Source organism: Filicampus tigris, chromosome 1 (genome assembly GCF_054856515.1).
Source record: "Filicampus tigris isolate MCC_2025a chromosome 1, RoL_Ftig_1.0, whole genome shotgun sequence".
Lineage (NCBI taxonomy): Eukaryota > Metazoa > Chordata > Actinopteri > Syngnathiformes > Syngnathidae > Filicampus > Filicampus tigris.
In genome coordinates this window covers 2,379,348-2,400,000 of record NC_141217.1, presented here as the reverse complement: position 1 = coordinate 2,400,000, position 20,653 = coordinate 2,379,348, and the positions used below count along the sequence as shown (strand labels likewise).

General features: G+C 41.2%; 1 protein-coding gene across 4 annotated transcripts in view; it reads right to left on the bottom strand.

The window, feature by feature from the left end:
* Positions 1 to 20,653, bottom strand: part of hm13 (histocompatibility (minor) 13) — a 30,460-nt gene that overhangs the window by 1,209 nt on the left and 8,598 nt on the right. Inside the window, exons 2-12 of one of the 4 annotated variants that reach the window (XM_086046790.1) lie at positions 17,408 to 17,452; positions 16,900 to 16,935; positions 9,698 to 9,796; positions 8,468 to 8,550; positions 8,303 to 8,391; positions 8,132 to 8,217; positions 7,903 to 8,028; positions 7,779 to 7,836; positions 7,043 to 7,163; positions 5,800 to 5,902; positions 5,640 to 5,725 (exon numbers count right to left, since the gene is read on the bottom strand). In XM_086046790.1, coding sequence (XP_085902916.1) covers positions 5,640 to 5,725; positions 5,800 to 5,902; positions 7,043 to 7,163; positions 7,779 to 7,836; positions 7,903 to 8,028; positions 8,132 to 8,217; positions 8,303 to 8,391; positions 8,468 to 8,550; positions 9,698 to 9,796; positions 16,900 to 16,935; positions 17,408 to 17,452 — 932 coding nt within the window. Of the gene's footprint in view, position 1; positions 259 to 5,639; positions 5,726 to 5,799; positions 5,903 to 7,042; positions 7,164 to 7,778; positions 7,837 to 7,902; positions 8,029 to 8,131; positions 8,218 to 8,302; positions 8,392 to 8,467; positions 8,551 to 9,697; positions 9,797 to 16,899; positions 16,936 to 17,407; positions 17,453 to 20,653 lie in introns of those variants that run through there. The other 3 variants (XM_086046813.1, XM_086046798.1, XM_086046805.1) reach the window with 3 other exon arrangements.

Below are 20,653 nucleotides of genomic sequence, written 5' to 3'. Positions count from 1 at the left end.
ATGACGATGATGATGATGTTCGGACAGGAAGGAGACGTTAGCAGCAGAAGTAGACGTCTGATGGCAAATGCCAAGACCAAAGTGATATAGGGACACTCCGTCTACATAGCGGCGGTCTGTAAGCGACGTCGGTGGGAGGAGTCTGTCGCCATAGAGACAGCGTTCATGGAGGCAGCGAGGCTGGCGGGGAAGCCGCTGATGCTTGGGAAGGAAGTGAGCCTGGGAGAGGCTGGAAGGACATCCTCGGATGACTCATAGCTAAGTGCCCCGAGGGGAGGGAGGGTGAGAGAAAAAAGAAGGGGCCAAGAAGTAGCATTAAAACAAGGCGAGGAAGGAGCAGAGAGACTGAAAGGATACCGGTGCTAAAAGAAGAACATCAACAGGAGGTTTGCACCGACTCATGCAAGTAGGAAAGATTGCGGTGGTGCCCACGCACTTCTGTCCAGTGTTGAGTGTCATAATAGTTTACAGAGATGAGGAGGAGGAGAATAAGGAAGATGATGACAGCAGGTGAATGCAGACTACTGGTGTGCAATACTGACTATTTTGGTATCAATCCGATAGAGTAAACATAGGGCCAGTATCGTCAATGTCGGTACAGATACCGATGCTTACGAATAGCAGTACTGATACAGTAATTAGATGCATCACCAAATTGGCAATTCAATTAATTTCATGGCCTTTTAGTGATTTGGAGACTTTTGCCTTTTTATTATTCAACCATTAAAAGCCGGGACAAAAAACAAAGTTTATTGGTAAGAATAAAGTTACAACTAATTACTATTAAGCCAGGACAAAAAACAAAGTTTATTGGTAAGAATAAAGTTACTACTAATTACTATTACTTTTAATTACTAATACTTTTCCCCCACGCAATGCCAATGTCAGAATTTTTTTTCTTAAGTGGTCAGTGGAAAATTATTTTTTTCACATCATTGAACTTTTCTGCATTTTATTTTTGCTTAAAAGGAACAAGTTGTTCAAGATTAACCCTTCACAACAAATGTAAAACATTTAGGACAATGTGGGTTAAAAGAATCCAATACAAAAAAAGCAATGTGCGCATATTTGGGGCTGGGACAAACACGGCATGTACGGTAACTTGGCTGTCACCTGTTAGACAAAACTACATTGGTGTTTACTAGGGATGAATGATTAAATGCATTTGCAATATAATCGCGATTTGACAAAAGTGCGATTTTGTACTCGCAAAGGCTACGCATTTAAATGCTCAAGCAGAGCGGAGGAGTGTGAGAAGTGTTTGTCTGATGGCTGTTAGACGTGTGGCACCGTTGGAAGAGCTCACTTGGATTTACGTGTCTCCGAAGTTTGAGCACGCACAGACGCACGAAGACGATAGCGTGAAGCTACTTCAGTCGCGACAAATAAAAACGTATCCGTGCAAAGTTGTCAAGCGGTCACACATTAAGAGGATGAATTAGGCCATTTGTCTCTAACCAAAAGACAGACGAAAAGATCGTTAATGATGATATTTAATGTTATTGAAATATGAATATATTACATCCTAAGGAGGTATCATCTTATTTTTCCTACCTGTTAGCGTGTGTGATGTTACTAACTGGGGATTGGGTAAGCTTTATTTATTTTATTTTTTTATATATACACACACATGTAAGACAAGTTGAGTGAGTGAGCTAAGAAGTGCTAAGCTAAGAATCCGTCCACCACCAAATGCAGACAGGAGAAAGAAAGATGCATACAGTAAGTGGATGCAGACGTTAGAACGAAGAGAAAGATGAAATCAGGACGTGGACGTAGACAAGGAGATGGAAGCATCCTTCCGCTTGGTGATATTTTACTGTTGTGTTACGTGGATTATAAAAGATGTATCAACAGCGCCAGGTGAAGTGATTGATCATTTGGTAAATATATTGAATGGACTACATTCCAAGAAGCAACATTGGCTTGAACTGGGGAAATTGACCTCAATTCTAAATTCTCAGCTCCGAATTTATACACTAGAGGTCGTCAGTGCTTTAGCACGGGACCACAATTCATGTAGAGAGACAGGTTCAATGCAACATTCTTTAAACATTGGTTGATGCTACTAAAAGCAAACCCTATGATGATGTGATGACATATAATATCGTTTTATATTGATGTATTATGTACTAGTTGCTCTGCATGTTTGCTGGTGTACTTGCTGTACTTTTTTGTCATGATACGTTGTGATCATTTGCTACGTTTTGATGTGTTGTTCATCTACTACTTTGTTATTGATATTGCTTTGTATGCTTAGCTATTGCCACATTTATACTCAGTAATTGCTTACTAGATGCTATGTTTGTGCCATGTACATATTCTCACAACATGTTACATATGATAAAAGTTGTAACTATGTTAGGCCCATTACTACATGTGCAGAAAAATGTAGTAATGTGATTGAGAGACATTAGGTTGATTTTATTATTACTTATTGTGATATAGGAACTGGTGAAGACTTAGGATAAAAAGGAAGTATTAGCCTGAATGGTTGAATTTTATAAAAGCAATGTTTCATTGTACATTTGTAGGAAGATGATGGGGTGATGCTGACTGTATGCCAGTGAACAGGACATGTGATTTATGGTCACACGCCGATATGCTCTGTTGAACACAGGCTGATGGGCGATAAGGCAGATTTCCACAAGGGTGAACGATGAGGTAATGTCAGGAGAATCACGTGTTTTACAGTGGAATTTTCCATGACCTCGACCCCTTTTTCCCAGGCTTGGGAATTGGTGATAACCAATTTAGAGGCTGCCGTTTCGATCCCACAGCAACTGACCGCTATAAGGTCGGCGGTTGACCACTGCTATGGAGATTTCTACATTGACCAACTGGGCAGACCCACTTCACCGAAGTCGTTTCCTCCCACATTCCAAAAACATGCATGGTAAGTTGATTGGACACTCTGAATTGCCCCGAAGTGTGATTGTGAGTGCGGATGTTTGTCTTTGTGTGCCCTGCGATTGGCTGGCAACCAATTCAGGGTGTCCCCCGCCGACTGCCCGAAGACAGCTGGGATAGGCTCCAGCACGCCCCCCGACCCTTGTGAGGATAAGCGGTATAGATAATGGATGGATGGATGTATAGTATCATCCATCCATCCATCCATGGAATGTGGGAGGAAACCGGAGTTCCCGGAGAAAACCTACGCAGGCACGGGGAGAACATGCAAACTCCACACAGGGAGGCCGGGATCGAACCCACGACCTCTGAACTGTGAGGCGGACATGCTAACCAGTCGACCACTGTATAGTATCGTAATATGTGGTAAATGTTGCCGACTCTGCATCCATTGCAGCCTGATCATCCTGGAAGGGGGATTCCCTCATTTGTGGTCCCTTCTCAAGGTTTCTCATTTTCCCCCCAGATTGCTTTTTTTCAAAAAAATTCTGGGACATCCTCTGAGGGCTCACGGCACCGTCACGTGTATATTCTGATGCATTTCTTGGCTAAGAGACCGAGAATTGGAATAAAAAAACAAACAAAAAAAACAAAGTACAGGCAGCCCTCGGATTATGACGTACGCGTCCACGACGTTTTCGACTTTACGACGCCTGTGCCTCCTCCATTTTGTCCCCAGCACCATAGTGACTACATTTACATGCAGTCAATATTGGGTTCAAAGTCAAAATTCAGATTTCTGAAACATTCTGAATATCCCGTTTACATGATTGAGCGGACAGAGTTACTCCGGCATTTGAATAACCCACTGTGTACGGCGACACACGTTGTTATGACTCAAATAGACGTCATTTCCGCTTGTTACTTTCAACTGTCAATAAAACGCTTGGTATTCATGTCAATGAGCATGTGCAGAGTGTCTCGATCGTGTCTGTTTGCACGCCCGCAGTATCTTTGCCTTTTTCGCCTTCCTCTCCTCTTTCTCCATCCACTTCTCAGCAGTAATGCTAAAGCACAGCATCTTATGCTTTTTATCTTGATGTATTTTCATTTTTTTATACAAAGTATTTTGACGTAAATTTTGACTTTAACAGTGAAATCCAACAAATGTGGAAATTCATGTAACATCGCCAGTGTAGAAACGAAAAAAGGAAAATGAGGACTCCCTGAATATACTCTCCCAGCTGTAAAGGTAGAAAAAAGCAACAGCTCTCCTGACTCTAGTGGTAGAAACGTGTTATGTGATTCCGGCCTAAATGGGTTAAAAGCGCAACAAATGAGCAGCCTACATGCATCTTATGTGCATTTTTTTGTCACGTCTGTCTGTCTTCGTGCATGCATTCCGAGAGGCTTTTGGTATGCTTTATTGCTCATAGGTTGTAATAGATTACATTTAAATCTGTAAGTGTTATCTTGACTTCATTTTCCCCCGAAGTCCACCTCTGTCTATTGGGTACTCCCTTCACCGCCTGTCCGAAAATTTAAACAACCACGCTGTGCTGAAGGGTCGGTCGGCCTTGCTGGAAATCCGGTGCTCCAAATCTTTTCAAGTCCAACTTTGACATTTCGACAAGCCGACCTCCGGGGCTCGTATTTATCCGAAATTGACACACACGGGCCAGCCCACTTGCACCGCAACGCCACTGTATCTCTGGCTGGAAATGATTGAAGCGTTCTCCCCGCTATGGCAGCACGGATTGCATGCAAATGCGACGTAGAGGTCCGGAGAGCGTGACCGCGACTTGGCCTCCTCAGGAGCACTGGCGTATGTATTGTATGTGTATGTACTCCTGGCTGCCTGACCTGCGGTGGCGAACACTGACGAAAAGGGACACGGAGCTTCTAGGCTGCCTGGATGGCGGATGTCCCCAACAGGGCGTACCCTGTCTTTTCAAAGTCCATCCATCCATCCATTTTCTCAAAGCTGCCACTTATTAGCGAGCACACACCGCACCACGATGCCGAGCTGAGTTTCCTGCTGGACAGAAATAGCGTTGGCCCTCCAACGGCTGGGGCTCCACATTGCCTATCTCTTGTTGAGTGCTCTTTGGCTGACCGGCTGACCCGTGACTTAACTGGTTCGCCATTGAAAGCTAATCCCGCCTCGACAAGCCACGGGAGCTAGAGGGAGCTAATAGCCATGGCTGCCTGCCTGTCTGTCTATGGAGATATAACAAAACTTCAGCATCGCTAAATGTCCGTAAAAATGATAACCAATCGCCACAAAATTTCATATGCATATTCCTACTATTGCCCACTCCGACACGCTTAAATAAAAAGAAAAAAAGATCGGCACAGTATTTTTTGATTTTGTGGAGGTGGCTTTTCTTCACAGGAGGTCACATTTGATCAATGGTTCATTTGATCTGTTGCAGCTCATTCGACCGGAAAACAAATTCCTTGCCTGTTTTTCATAGTTGTCCAATAAAGACAATTCTGATTCTGGGATGAAAAGTGGATGCAGATAGAGGGAGAAGACAGACAGACAGAAGTGGAAGCAGACAGAGAGAATGAAGAGGTATTCACAGAGGAGGTGGACGATGTGTTGGCAGATAGACGGGAGGAAGAGGAAGAGACAGGAAATGGATGCAGATAGACAAGAGGAAGATGGTGTCTGAATACCGAGAAAGATGATGGCTTGTGTTCACTGAGACTTGTTGCCATGACAGGAGCAGTGGCTCAGATCGCTCCTGCAAGGATCACGTGACCTGCTTGCCATGAATACTCACCTGAACATCTCGGTAAGTTCTCCTTTGAAGAGTGCCACCACAACAGGGAAGCCGACACAGGCAGGCACCAGATAGAGCAGAGCGGGCTGACCATACACAAACATATGTTAGCTACTCTCCGAGGGAAGGGGGCTTGATGGCACTATGACCTAAAACGCACCTGTGCATGTTTGAAGGTGTGCATGACGAAGATGGTGAGGCCCAGTCCGAAGATGTAAGCCAGGAAGCTGGAGCAGAAATAGGTCCTGCTGTTCTTCTTCAGGCTGCAGACAAAGAAGAACAAGAAAATCTTGCAAAAGATGATGGCGAGAAGTAGAGATAGACTGATATGTTTTTTTCAAGACCGATACCGATTATTAGTAGTCAAGGAGGCCGATAACCGATATTAAGGGCCAATATTCATTTTCACTAAAAAGGAAAATATTGGTGTCAGAATAAAATTTTTAAAAAACTCTGTTTTTTCGTTTAAAAAAAAAACTTTGTTTAATCGTCTTTGACCATATGTGTATTGAACAATTTTTCAGATTTGCATAACGATTTAAAAAAAAAAAAAAAGTCATTATTATAAATGTTTGCCACAGTGGCCATCTTTGTTTTTCCAAATTCTAACAAAAAGAGATATTGTATTGTCTTCAAATAAAAACAAAAGGTGCATAGTGTTCCCAGGGTCAGTAGAATCTCTTATAAAGTTCACAGAATATTTATATAAATACTTCCTTGAAGCTAACACTGTTTTAAATTGATTTACCATCAGCCATCAGATTTTTAAATATATTCGTCAAAATACTGAATATCTGCGCTGATCCCCGGCCCGGCCGATAAGCGGTCCATCCCTAGAGAGAAGTGATAGGTAAAGAAGAACAAGTAGAATAATGAAAACAAGTAGAAGGAGAAGAGCAAGTAGAGTAAAAATAAAATCGTGGAAATAGGAGAACAAATGGAAGAACAACAAAAATAGAATAAGTAGATGGTTAAGTAGTAGAGAAACAACTAGAGCAAAAGCACATTTACAAATAGAATAAGGATAAGAAGAAAAGATGAACAAGTACAAGTAAAATAAGATTAACGAGAAGAGGAAAAACAAGAAGAAAGAGGAGCAAAGAACAAAACGTAAAATAAGTAGTTAGAAGAATGAGCAGATGTGGACCGAGTAGAATGCAAAGACAGAAAAGTAGAAGTACAAATACATAATGAGTGATTATTCGATGAACATAAGTAGACGGATAAGAATCACCAGAAGAACAGGTAGAAGTAGAGAAACAAATACAACTCAAATAAGTGGTAAAAGAACAAGTGGAAGAGTGACTCAAAGAACGAGCAGAAAGAGGAAGGAAGAACAAGAATGATGAGAGATGGGAGACAGTAAGCTGTGGCTACGGCGAGCATCCCAACTGCAGGCTTACCTGACGTCAAAACGCAGCAGCAGCGCAATGAAGATACCCGGGATGACAATGTCACCGAGACCCAGCATGGCAAAGTTGCTGGCATTCAGACCTTTCTCCAATAAGTCTTGAGGAAAGACCACTGGCAGGGGAGAGAGTGAGCACATCAGGATGTCTCTGCCGCCATTTTGTCAACAAGTTGAGCAGCGAGCAGATAAGATGTCGCTGAAGATTACCAGTACTTTTTTGACAGCCATGTTGAAATCTTTTTTTTTTTTTTGGGGGGGGCGACTGCTCACCCGTCCCCTCTACTTGTGGGGTGTTCCATGCACCACAAGTATTGTTGATACATGAATTGCGTGATTACAGATTTCAGGTCCAGGCATAAACAAACCAGACACACAGAATATGATAAAAAATATACACACACACCAAGGTAAAACACTAAGAAGCATCACACAAAAGACAGCAGTACCAATTTTTTCAGAAGTGGGACTGGTATCGTGTAGCACCTATAAGATGATGTTTGGTAAATGTGTAAAGATTTTGCCAACAGAAACTGTAAATTTGTACCTCAGATTTCTGCAATGTATTGACCCTTTCATTTACAAACATTTTGCTTGCACTGGTGGTCCATCTAGGTCTATTGAGTAATAATCTCAATGCATCATTGTAAGCTTTACAATAAATTGGAACATTTGAGTCACTTTCACACATGTGATCAGATAAAAGTCTCGTGATCATAACCAATACTCACATTTAATTGGCGCCTCAAAAGACTTGGCGACTGTCACCATGACATTGGTACCAAATACCTGAAAAAATAAGAGTGTCATCACCAACATTATGTTTATTCATTTCAGGTGTCGTAGGCCTCTTACCCAGAAGATATCGTAGACAAACAGCCCGCCCAACAGGATGCATCCGGTACTGACATTGTTCAGGTGCAGAAGTTCCACCCCGTTGAGGGCAAAGGCCAGGCCAAAGAGATTGTTGGCGATCCAATGCTGCGAGGCCACAAACACACAGGTGTGTTATTGGCCGCCCCAAAGTAAAAAATGATTGGCTTCGAGTGTGCGACATTATCAGGCCAACTGTGATGTTCAGTACCTTTTTGAGAACGTACCAGACGCCAACCACGCCGCTGGCAAGCAGACACACCAGGTTCTTGGTGTCAAACTCATAGTTAATGATCTCTAAAGAGCCAAAACAACAGAATTTGACCGTCAGTGCGTGCAGGCTAGAGGACTAGGAGGCACACGTTTTTGTTTTTTGACTCACCTTCTTTGTTCTCACCAGCACCCTGCGTGAAGAGCAGCTGGTATTGCTTGTTTGGTATGGAAGAGGGCAAGACTCTGGACAGCAGAGGACTTGAACACCAAGAAGAGTTAATGCATGTTAGCCTACAAGATGGCGCCGCTTAATGTGCAAGACTGTGTGAATTACCTCATTGTGTGAGACAGCGCCAGCACACCAAGCACAAAGAAGTAGACCGACAGCAGCAGGTTTATGTACTCTTGAGAAAACACCTGCAATATCACCACACAAGTACCAAATGTCATGCTAAAACATGCCAACTGCGTCCCTTAGCTGCAAAACACACTTATAAGAGTAGCTGGAATCACTCGGATGTTGACCAGGTATAACCAAGGCTGGAAATATATATATATTTTTTTCTTTGCAGAGCAGTTTCGTGAATCGACAACTTAATTTGAGGAGCAACTTTTAACATTTTTTGAGCTTTTTTTTTTTTTAATTAAATTTTTGGCAGGTTAATTAATCCCAGGGAACTGGAGCAAGTGTTTTATACAACAATAAAAATATGACAATATAATGAATGAACTATTTTAAGCACTGAAGAGTTATTGTATTTTAATATAATCAGTAGGTTTTATTTAAATTCACATTGTGTAAAACAGTAAACTTTATTTTTTTGTTGAGAAGCAGAGCTAAATCTATTGAAAAAAACCTCTGCTGTAATGTAATTTTAGTAAATAACATTTATTTTATCGTTTATTTTAAAATGATTCCTTTACTTACTCTACATAGACATACAAAAAAGTTAAGAGTACAATAAACCTTAAAGCGAAAGTCAACCCAAACATATTTTTTTCAAGAATATGTTCCCAGCAGGCCCACTAGTTGTAACACTGCATTCTGATTAATTTTGCATTTGTGGAATATAAATTAAGCAGCAAAATGCACTCGATTTTAGCCATCTCTGTGGGCGGCCATTTTGTCTTCTGTCGACTGAAAATGACATCACAACTGCTCACAATGACCAATCAATCAATACACAATACATTCCAGTGGTGTTACCAGGATGCCTGGCTAATGGGTGGGCATTAGTCTTACCTAGGGGGTCAAAAACGTGCTACAATGCTCAAGTAGGTCAAAATCCAGCGTCGGGCTACTGCACCTTAAAACGTGTTTTGTTTTCTCCTTAATTGAGATAACTGTTGTTGTGATTTGGGCTAAACAAATACAAGTTGATTTGATTCTGATTTTTTGTTTCCCATTCATCAGAACTACATCCAGTTTTCTTTGGGTGGGCAGAGTGTGTCCGTGGGTGGGCACTGCCCCCCATGTGCTACAATTCTATAAATAGTCAAGTGTGTCTTAGCTGTTCACAATGGATAGTTTGAGCCAAGTACAAAGAAGAACCTGCAAGGTCACCTTGAAGAAAAGATAGAGTCCAAAGAGAGTACAGCTGGCAATGATTGGGAATCTGGCAGCATCTCGGCTTGTGATGGTCTCTGGCATGTCTGAAGCGTTCTGCGGACAACAGTGTTGGTAGTTAACACAGTTAGTCTTGTTCATCAAACCTTTGAATGGGATTAACCAAGTATGCCTGCTTCAAAGGACAAAGATCTCAAGAAATAAATAATCAAAGATAAAACAACATTAACTTATTAATTGCCAGCCATTCGCAGCACAGCTAGACCCAAGTGTCAGTCATTTTCAAGGATTTTGACCCATCTTTGAAGGACCACAGAATATTGTGTTTTATGTAGTGCTGTCAAATTTACGGCGTTATCGGGCGGTAATTACATTTTGTTATTGATCGCGTACAAATATTTGACACATTTAATTCATGCGCAGAATGACCGCCCATGCATAATCCCACTCAGAAGTGCAGTGAGCAGCAGAGCGGATGTGTGTTGCCCGCGGGAGTATAAAGAAGCATTTCGAAAGAAGAGGGTAGCTGTAAATCTCAGAAATGTGAATAAATTGGTTTGCCTCAGCCATTGAGGATGAGTAGAGAGGAGGGCTGTCTTGTTTTGTGTTCATAAAGTCAGTTAATCTAACACACAACGTTCTGATAACTGTGCTGCTTCTCGCGTCATATGAGCCAATCATATCGATGTGCACTTCAGGGACAACTCGGAAAACATAAACTCTAAGAATATTACAAGGGCCACACATGAATGTGTACATTACACAAGCACACACTTTGTTTGCACACATTTGAAATATTTCTGTCACTGTTCTGAGGCCCTTTTGGGTTTTTGTAGTGAATAAAAATACTGTCTACTACAGAAAGCATGTTAATAATTTCAAAAATTTAATTTTCATCTCATGAGGATTTCTTGTTATAATAAAAAGATACATTACATATGAACAGTATGTTGAATGCAAATATCCGTCTTGTGTCTTATCTTTCCATTCCAACAACAATTTACAGAAAAATATGGCATATTTGGGAGATAGTTCGAATTGCAATTAATTACGATTATTTTTTAAGATGCGATTAACTCGATTAAATTTTTTTTATCCTTTGACAGCCCTAGTTTTATGACTATATTGACAAGGGACCTACCAAAAGATAGATAAGACTTTCTTCATTCATCAGAAAAACATTTTATTTCTAACATTTGTCATTCTTGAGTAATCTGCAGTAGAGCAAGTTTCACTGAAAATGCTGTTTCTGGGGAAAAACAACTGAGAAATCAAGGGTTTTGTGAAAAGACACCGATATTTTTTGCTTTTATGACACCTCAGATATAAAAACAGTACTTTTCTTATAAAAAAAAGCAATCTCTAATAAAGCAATTTTGATGGAAACACAAATGTACGTTCACGTATCTATTTACAATTTGCAAAAAACGTATGAACATTGTGCTACATACAGGTGCATTCATGTGTGTGCGTGTGTGACTGTGTTAAAAGGGACGGTGGGGCCCTTGTAATGGCCATGTTTTCACTAACAAGTTCATTTTATATATTTTTTGATCAGGAAAATGAAAAGAGTTGTCATTTTCTATTTTATCAATAAATTTGGGAGAAATGAGGAAATAAGTGACGCCATGAATAATACCCCTTGTTAATGAGCAGAATGGAGGAAATAAGTGACTCCATGAATAATACCCCTTGTTAATGAGCAGAATGGCTACGGCCCCTACCGTTCTATCCTTGTTCGGTCTGAGTCACTGGAGGGACCGATTACAAACTCTCCATTGGAAATCATTGTACTTTCATTGCTTATAACGCCCAAAAATGGCGATCAATTGGCACCAAAACTTATGTGGACATTCTTATTAATGACCACTTCAACATATCATAAGGCTTAACCTCACTGTGGCCAATTTATGAGAATGAGGAAAGGTGGAAGTGAGCATGAGCTACATAGATTTATGCTGGGACGAGCGCACACTGCTTCTTTGCTTAATAAAAAAAAAAACACGGCTTCTTCGCTGATCACGGTTAGGACGAGTGAGGCATTTAACGCATTTAACACCAGTCAGGATATTTACAGAGACTGAAGTGGGAATGAGTGGACGTGCACATTTATTTGGATGAGGAATGGCCACAGTTTTTCGACCGACAACACGCCGTGGAACGTAACAGCCGAAACGTTCATTCCAATGCGGCCACACTGGGCTGTGGAGTCGGATGCGCACGTTCAAAACACTCCTGGTGTTCGATGGACTTACCTCACTCTGACGCCGCTTCACTCTCGCGGCTGCAAGTGGTTTCGGACAACGCACGCTACTCCTTGGGAGGCAACCCCGCGACATGAAGACGCAGGCTCATGATCACCTCCACACGCGGCGCGGGCAGTAAGGAGCTAATGTTGTTGTGCTAACGCCTTCTGTTTTAACGGCCTGAAGCTAGTTGTTGCTATTAGCTGTACTGTTATCCTACGGTTAGCTGGGGAGGGGAGGGGATGGAAGGGAAGGGGGTGGGGGGGATAAAGATCCATGCTTGCCTGATTGCTTGCCCACTGCCAGTCGCCGCCTGCCTCCCGAGAGTTGACACGAGTTTAGCGTCGCTAAATGTCCGAAATATAACCAGTCGGGGTTTGTGTGCGCATTCATGCTCTTGTCCGCTTCAGCCTGTCTAAGTGGAGAAGCGATCGCCACGGTATTTTTGATTTTGTGGAGGTGATCATGATGAGATCACGTTTTGTGTCAATAAATCCAAACTATTGTGCAGATCACTTTTATACTTTCACAGGTTGAAGTGGAGCGGTCACTGATAGTGTAGTGGTACACACGCCTGAGTTGTGTGCGGGCAGCGTGGGATCGATTCACGCTCAGTGACAGTGTCTATGTGTGCCCTGCGACCAGTTCGGGGTGTAGTCTGCCTTCGCCCATTGACGGCTGGGATAGGCTCCAGCAACTACCCGCGACCCTGTATAGGATGAGCGGTTTGGAAGATGACATGACATGACAGGTTGAAGTGGACAAAAGTAGTAATGTGCATTTGCATTTTGGTGGCGATCGGTCACCGTTTCAGACAACAGAACTGACAAAGCGAGCAATATTACCACATTTGGCTCCCTCCCATGATGTAGGCAGCTGAGACAGAAAACATAACATAAGCCACGCCACAAAAAGGGGCGGGGAAATTTGTTGTAAACCCAATCACAAAAAAAAAGCCCTTACATCACTACAGAGTCTTTTGAGGTGGGCATTTTAGTACTGATGTCATTGTGCCAATGTTAAGCTCATCCAAGTGTCCCTTTAACTATGATCACTAGAAGCATATATTCTGCGGGGGTATGGGAGGTTGGAAGCCCACGAAAGGATACACACCACATTGTTCAACACCCCAATACATGGTCAGAGTTGTTTTTTGCACAAACCCAGTGCAAGAGGTTTCTTCTATACAGTCATACAAATAAAATGAAGTACTTTTGAAATGAAACTAAACACTGAATGAATGAAAATACAGTGTTCCCTCACTTCTAAGCGGGTGATACGTCTCATGATTACCCGCGATGGGTGAATTTCCACAAAAGTAGAGGCTGACTTTTTGGATGGGGGATTTACGCCTCTATTAAAGGAGGGTTAATTAATTTCATGTATGGCTTGATTGGTAGTAATTAATTGTTACAGATACAGTTACCGGGGGTAGAAAAAAGAAACCCGCTCAACACAAACAACTTATCCACGCTACTTTTAAGCAGCCTGGAGAAGTGAAAGCAGACAGAGCCAACAATATTCGTAATGAAGCAATCGGCATATACATAGCACCATCTATGCGCCCATATGCTTTAGTCGAGGAACCGGGCTTCAAATGTTTTTAAAGATGCTGAAGCCCTGTTACAATGTTCCATCCTGGGCGCATGTTAGCAAGACCGCGCTCCCTGTCCTATACAATCGCACAAGAGCCGTGGTGGACCATGAGCTGTCCTCTACTGTGCCCTAACTCTTAGAACAAAGTTAAAAGTTACTAGTTGGCAAGTGTGACCTGATTTTATCTGCAACCTCATTCTATCCATACAAGAAAGGGGGGTTTCCTGTGTTTAATTATTATACCTTATTATTATTATTATCGAACAATCCTAATGCGCAAGTTTTTATTCGATTTTGTGCTTTTATAACAGGGAATGTTTTGGGTTTATAGAAAATTGAATTGTAACCTGCTCTCTGTTTCAACAAAACAAAAAAAAACTAGTCTTATGCATTTGAGACTTACTGCTGTACCGAACCCGTACCGAACCATGGCCCCCACACAGAGGTACGTACCGAACCGTGACTTTTGTGAACTGTTACACCCCTACTATCTAGGGCTTTGGTCACATTGTGCTAAGCAGCCAGGACAGAAACACAGGGACTTCTTTTAGAACATTCTTCTTCTATGGTTATTGCAGTTTCATTCCATCAATGACAAGGCCAAACGCACACGAGTTTAGTTTGGCGAAGAGATTTGCAATGGCTCGCTACATTAGCGTCTTCGTTGCTATCATTCGTTGTGGATTTAGTAGCTGCTGGTTACTTTGCATTTATGGGTAGGCTTGAACTGCTTCTTTGGTAAGCAAAGTCCTTCTTACAAAGAAGGCATATCACCCTGCCTTTATCAATAGTGCCGTCAGGGCGTTTTTTAAATTGACCATTCATCAGACTCTCACATGCTCCTCCATCTTCTCTATGATCCTGAACCTGCCCTACCACCTACAATGGGAGCCTATCAGGTTATGCCAAACACGATGACAGCCAGCCAGTGTCCACTTGAGGGTGTGAAATTGACCATTGTTTTTTACACCCCCAACAACTCAAGCACAAGCCATCCATCCATCCATTATCTGCCGCTTATCCGAGGTCGGGTCGCGGAGGCAGCAGTTCAGCCCTTTCCAGCTCTTCCGGAGGAATCCCAAGGCGTTTCCAGGCAAGCCGGGAGACATAGTCTCTCAAGCGTGTCCTGGGTCGTCCTTGGGGCCTCCAGCCGGTGGGACATGCCCGGAATACCTCACCAGGGAGGCGTCCAAGAGGTATCCTAATCAGATGCCCGAGCCACAAGCCGCATGCATCAAAATGGATCTCCTCATCATACAGAAACAGTAAAGTTAGAGATGAAAAATTAGATTAATGCGATTAAAAACATGAACGCTTTGACTCTGACTAATTAATTGATTGCAATTACTGCACTAATTTGACACTCCTAATTATAATCACACTCAAATGATTTTAAATGTACTATTACATGTTTTCACATTCTCCTAAGAACATTCACAAATTGTTTTGAAAACCTGATATATTGCCCACCTATAGATTTCACAGTACAGACTGATGATGTGATATCACATTTTATCAAGGCACACAGTTGGGGAAAAAAAAGTCTGAGAGTGCTAAAGGTTTACACTTTTCTTCTGTGAAGTCATCAACATCCCACTGTCTGTTAGTGACCACCCAACTATGAGAAGATCCCCAAGAGAGAAGAAGCACTGAGGAGCCACATTGAGAAAAGGTCTGTTGTCGTCATATTTGATTAAACTCCAGAAGCTGAGAGGAGATGTTGCAAATATATTTTCCTTTTATTTGGACTTATGATTATGATTATTATTATTATATTCTGATATTTATTGTACAGTTTTATTTTGCGGGGATTTGCGCCTCTGTTACACCGAGATGGTTCGCACACTTCTAAATACTTGTTAATCAATTTAACTATAAAAATGCATGATGAAGAATATAAATACCAAGCTGCAGGCTTGAATTTAGCTTCGACCGACCACGGCAGCTCACGATCACGACGGAACTTTCGCTAAAAACTACGTTAAAGTTTTAATTTTTATCATTAAATTGACTTACCTTAACTAGAATGCCATAGTGTAATTTATCCAATCCTGCACTTTAAAACGCTTGTCGTCGTCGTGAAAAGTGAAAGTAAAATGGCCGCTTCTTCTTATTCTTCTCCTACTACTTCATTTCAAAAACAAAGAAGAAGCATGGCCGCCGGATAAGGATCATGCATTAACTTTATCTTTTCACAATAACATCAATAAAGCCCTTTGGATAATATGCAACGCAGGATTGTAGTTAAGGTAAGCTGTTTTAAGACAAACTAAGACAAAAGTAATAAACACGTTCACACTTTATTTGGCGATGTCTTAAGTCGTCTGTGCCGCTGGCCGGCCGGGAGCGCGCTGCGCTCACGACTTATAAACACAGCTGTTGTACTGTACTATCCGATTTTTACAAAACTTCATTTGAGCAAACACATCATTACAAATATGGAGGAGAAAGTATCCAGCTTGACTCTGACTAAATCAACGGCACATTTGAATAGTGGACGAGACTAAGCGAGAGGCTGCGATGATGTGCACCCAGTCAGATCACACACAGTACAGTGTGTGGAAAAAGTAAATCCACTTTCCAGTCACCGCCTTTTATGGGTGCCTGCGGGTATGTACAAAGCCTCCGAGTCAACTCTTCTTCTCTTATCTTTGAAACAATGCGTTTTTCTGCAATACAGCTCCCAATATGGCTGTGTTGTTTCATTTTTAATTTGTTATGAATGCTACTGAAAAATCCGCGATGCATCGAGGGCGCGAAAGTTGAAGCGCGAAGTAGCGAGGGATCACTGTAATTGCTGACTGTTGTAAAATCTTTTTCCAGGCTACGGTCGTTGTTGTTCTCCAATATTGATCATTGTGTTTTCTTCTAAACAACGTTATTTGTTCAAAAACGAGTGGATTAACACTTATTCCACGAATGCAATATTTATCAGAATGCTTTGTTTCAACTAGTGAGCTTGCATAGAACATATTGTTGAAAAAAAAAAAATGTTTGCGTCGACTTCCGCTTCAAGATGTTCATTGAACTTAAGTCTAAAAGACTTTGGAGGCACATTTCTGGCTGAATTCCAAATTGTTCCACGTTAGTCCACTGTTGTCACAGTGCACTTGACAAGTGACTGACCTTTTTCAACGTAATGCTTTCTTATTCATGAGATGCATCGATCAAAATTAAGACAAAACAAGTGATCTGACTGGTGAATGATGGGGGGAAATGTGAAAAAAATCTCTCATGCGGTCGACACGGTCCACGGTTGTCATGGTGATATGATGGTGGACTAATTAGTTGCACACACACACACACACACAAAGTATGTATGTTTACATGCATACAAACAGCATCTTTCATACTCACTCGGATGCCTGACTCGTACGTTTTGTCTCCGAGATCCTATGGACAAGACAAATGTAAATGACAAGACAGGAAGAAAGAAACAGGATCAGGACTGAATCCAATTAGTCATGCAGAGGGAAAAGCACATAATTGAATGTTCATTAATGAACGAAGGAGAAAGAATGATGAGAAATTAAGACAACGTAACTTTGATTAATTTGAACTTTCACACCACCAGAAATGTGACACAGACCATTTACATTTTCTCCCACTCCCTGTTCGCTAGTGGAATAAAAGTTAAACTCCCGTAAGTCCAGTGGTCACAGGCAAAGGAAGACATTCTCTGTCAATATCAAAGCAAAGCAGAGGTATACATAAGTGTGGCAGTTCATTTAGTTTTGAAAGGGGACATACTGTATGATGTCAAAGTAGGGCTGGAACAATAATTCAATACCAATATGTATCGCGATTGACATCAATAGAAAATGCCTTCAGTTGAGCCTTTGATAGAATATTTTTAAAAACAAACCCGATTGCGGCGTGGTGCGTGATGTAGGCAGCTTGCATCCGCCTCCTAACACGACAAACAAGTTAAACCAACGAAGAAGAAGCATCTAACCCAATGGAGAATGCGTGCGTGCGTGCGTGCGTGCCTAGCGGCCGTGCGCCATACTCGCGTCGAGCGAGTTCGCGGCGTAACTTTGTTCAAATAAATGACCAGTCGACTCAGTTAAACTTTTTTGATAAAATGATATTATGCATGATAAACCGATTAAACTCCTACGGATGGAGACATGGTGTACAAGTAAAAGAGTTCCCTGTCTTTGACATGCTAGCGCGCCATGTCCGACGCTCGGCATCGCACTCAAGTTAAAATCAAGCAAGTAAAATATGAATGGACTATGGCAATAAAGGGTCCGTGAAAAGAGAGAGTAGTCCTAAGACTGTTGGTCAACGATAATGTACAGTGGGTTGCAAAAGTACTCATACCCATGAGCAACACTATTTCTAGGCATAGAACAAAGCATGGGCGTAAACAGCCTGTTTGCGAAATACTCCCCTGCCTCGAAAAGGTTCAGTCCATTTGATTCCCAGCACCGCTCTCGCCCCACTCCTCCTTCGCTCGGCTCGTGTGTATCACGGTGAGAGTATGTTATACAGTGGTTATGTTGAACAACTATTTTACCACCCAATACCATGACTTTGTTAGAATCAACAGATATTAGTCTTCATTTCAGCTGCATTGAATGGAATGTAACAATGATCAGCCTTGCTTAGTTGTTGCGTGTGTGTAAGCGATGTGTGTGGTCATCCTCCGAGCACCAGCATGGACATTCGCATTTTTTCTATAAAAAAGCACCTTGTTCAGGTGAGAGTCTATTACCCACAGTAACTATAAAGAAATACACAAAACCTCTTCCTAATTTATTTGTATATGGTTGTCAGCACTAGGAGAGAGAGGGGTAGAAAGGGAGGAGAGGGAACCTGGAGACCCAGAGAACACAGGTAACACATTCACGGAGAAGCAAAATATGAACAGTGGCTGAAGTTAAAAACATCCCATCCAGAATAAAATTTAGGATGTATGCTGATAACTATGCATTTTCTCCTCATCAGTTGACCACATTATCATCACATTTTGATGGATTATCTATAAACCATTTGCTCTTAAAAAAAGTTATGAATTGATACTGATTTTTATGATACGGAATTTTCATCTTCTTGGTAATAAAATAGCTTGTGTTTGATAACACAGAGGTAGATTATTTATTTATTATTTATTACTTATTTAAATGACTGAATTAATATTTTTAATGACTGAAAGATGTTTGCATGTGGTTGTTAGTGGAAAGGGAGAGAGATAAAGAAAGGGAGAGGAGATGATGGTGCAAGAACAGGAAGAGTGTGTGTACTTTATCAGAAATAAATGAATAAAAACTGGGCATGGCGTAGTAATAGTGTTTCTGCTAACCACAAAGTGTAATATGCTGTTCACAAATGGGAATTGACAGTCCTGAACAGTGTTGAATGATCCTAATTCACTTTAAGTGAAATTTAAAAGAAAAAATTGAACCAGCCAGACACTCTCGGTGCTCAGCACCCTTAAAGCTCTGAACCTAAAATCGCCCCTGGAACAAAGGCAAAGTATGTTTCACCTTTCTTGCGTGAAAGAAAATAGCATAAACACAACAATCCATCACTGTTTTTGTTCATAAGCACTCTTTACTTTATATAGATTGCAAAAGTCTGTATTTCATTGTTGCAAAAATATTCACACCATTGCATCAAATTTGTTATTTTGTATTGTATTGTATACAGATAAACTCTGCAACTGCCCTGTTGAGCCTTTTAGCATCTTTGCTGTCCTTTGGGTACTTCATGTGCTGGTGAAAGACATCTTGGAGAGTAGGCTGCTTATGAGTGGGTGGTGTCACCCTCTCTGAGCCAGTAGCACTAGACTTCTGTTGTTGGTGGAGGGAGAAGGTACAGTATTTTAATTAACATGATCATTTTAATTTGAATGTCATGCTTTATTGTACTTCTTATAATTCAAAGGGTTCGTGTTTTGAAACTTTACATGAAACATTTAATGGACATAACTAGAAAAATAAATTGAGGCTCATATCATCTAGGATAAGATTAGATATTTACAAAAACGTGTTTCAATATAATATTTAATTTATATAATCTTTGTGCTTTAATTGTTTATTTAAATATTTTTAGAATGAAAAATAAATGACATTTAAAAAAATATATTTTATGTATTTATTAACCATGGATGGACATGTTCAGGGGTTGAGAGTGTCTTTTTGGCGTACCCAACAACTGGCGAGTAGATTTAGTAAAATTGATTTAGGATAGGTTCACACCGCAGGCAAATGCGACCCAGATCGGATTTTTCTGCCCATATGCGACCTGCATCAGATTTTTTTTATGACAGTCTGAACGGCTCAAGTCAGATTTTTTCAAATGCGACCTTGGTCGCTTTCATATGTGGTCCTGGATCGGATACGTATCCGAACTTTTCCATTGCGTTCACGGTCTGAACGGCCAGGTCACATATAGCCGACATTGACTTCTTTGCCTGACGACTTCCGCCCGCTTCCCCACAGCTCCGCTGTGGCGCACCCCCAGTGGACCGCCAAGTAATTGCCCAATAAGGAAAGAACAACAAATGAGTCTTTACAGCGGCCGTATATTAATTTAAAATATCGATACTTGGCAATTGATAATCGATCGGAAGACAAAACATCGTGACGTATCACCATATCGAGATTTTGTCACACTCCTAATTAGTGCAACTCTGCATAGTGTATAGTTTTGGTTCAATTTTAAAACGCACTTAAGAATTACAGCTAAAAAATGTAAGGCCAGAGTATCGTCATCAATTTAAGTCGCTCTTTTATTTATAAACACGTCAGGAATGATGGCTTGAGTTGCAAAGTTTAATACAAGTTGAATATACTATCATCTTGTCTTCATGATTTGTTTGTACATCAAGAATTTAAGCTGTAAGCGAATGATGCTTATTATAAGAGCAGCAGCTCGCTGCTGCGATTTGACGCGATTTGTATATTATCCGATTAGTCGACTAATTGCAACTACTGTTAGTGATTAGTCGACTAGCAAAAGAATCGTTTGTGGCAGCCCTAACTGTAAATGTACATGTATGTACCTGAACAGATTCTTTCGGTTAATCGACGGCTGACTTGCCTTCTGAAGCTGAGCCGTGATTGGTCGTTACCTGAGTAGTTGTGATGTCATTTTCAGTCCA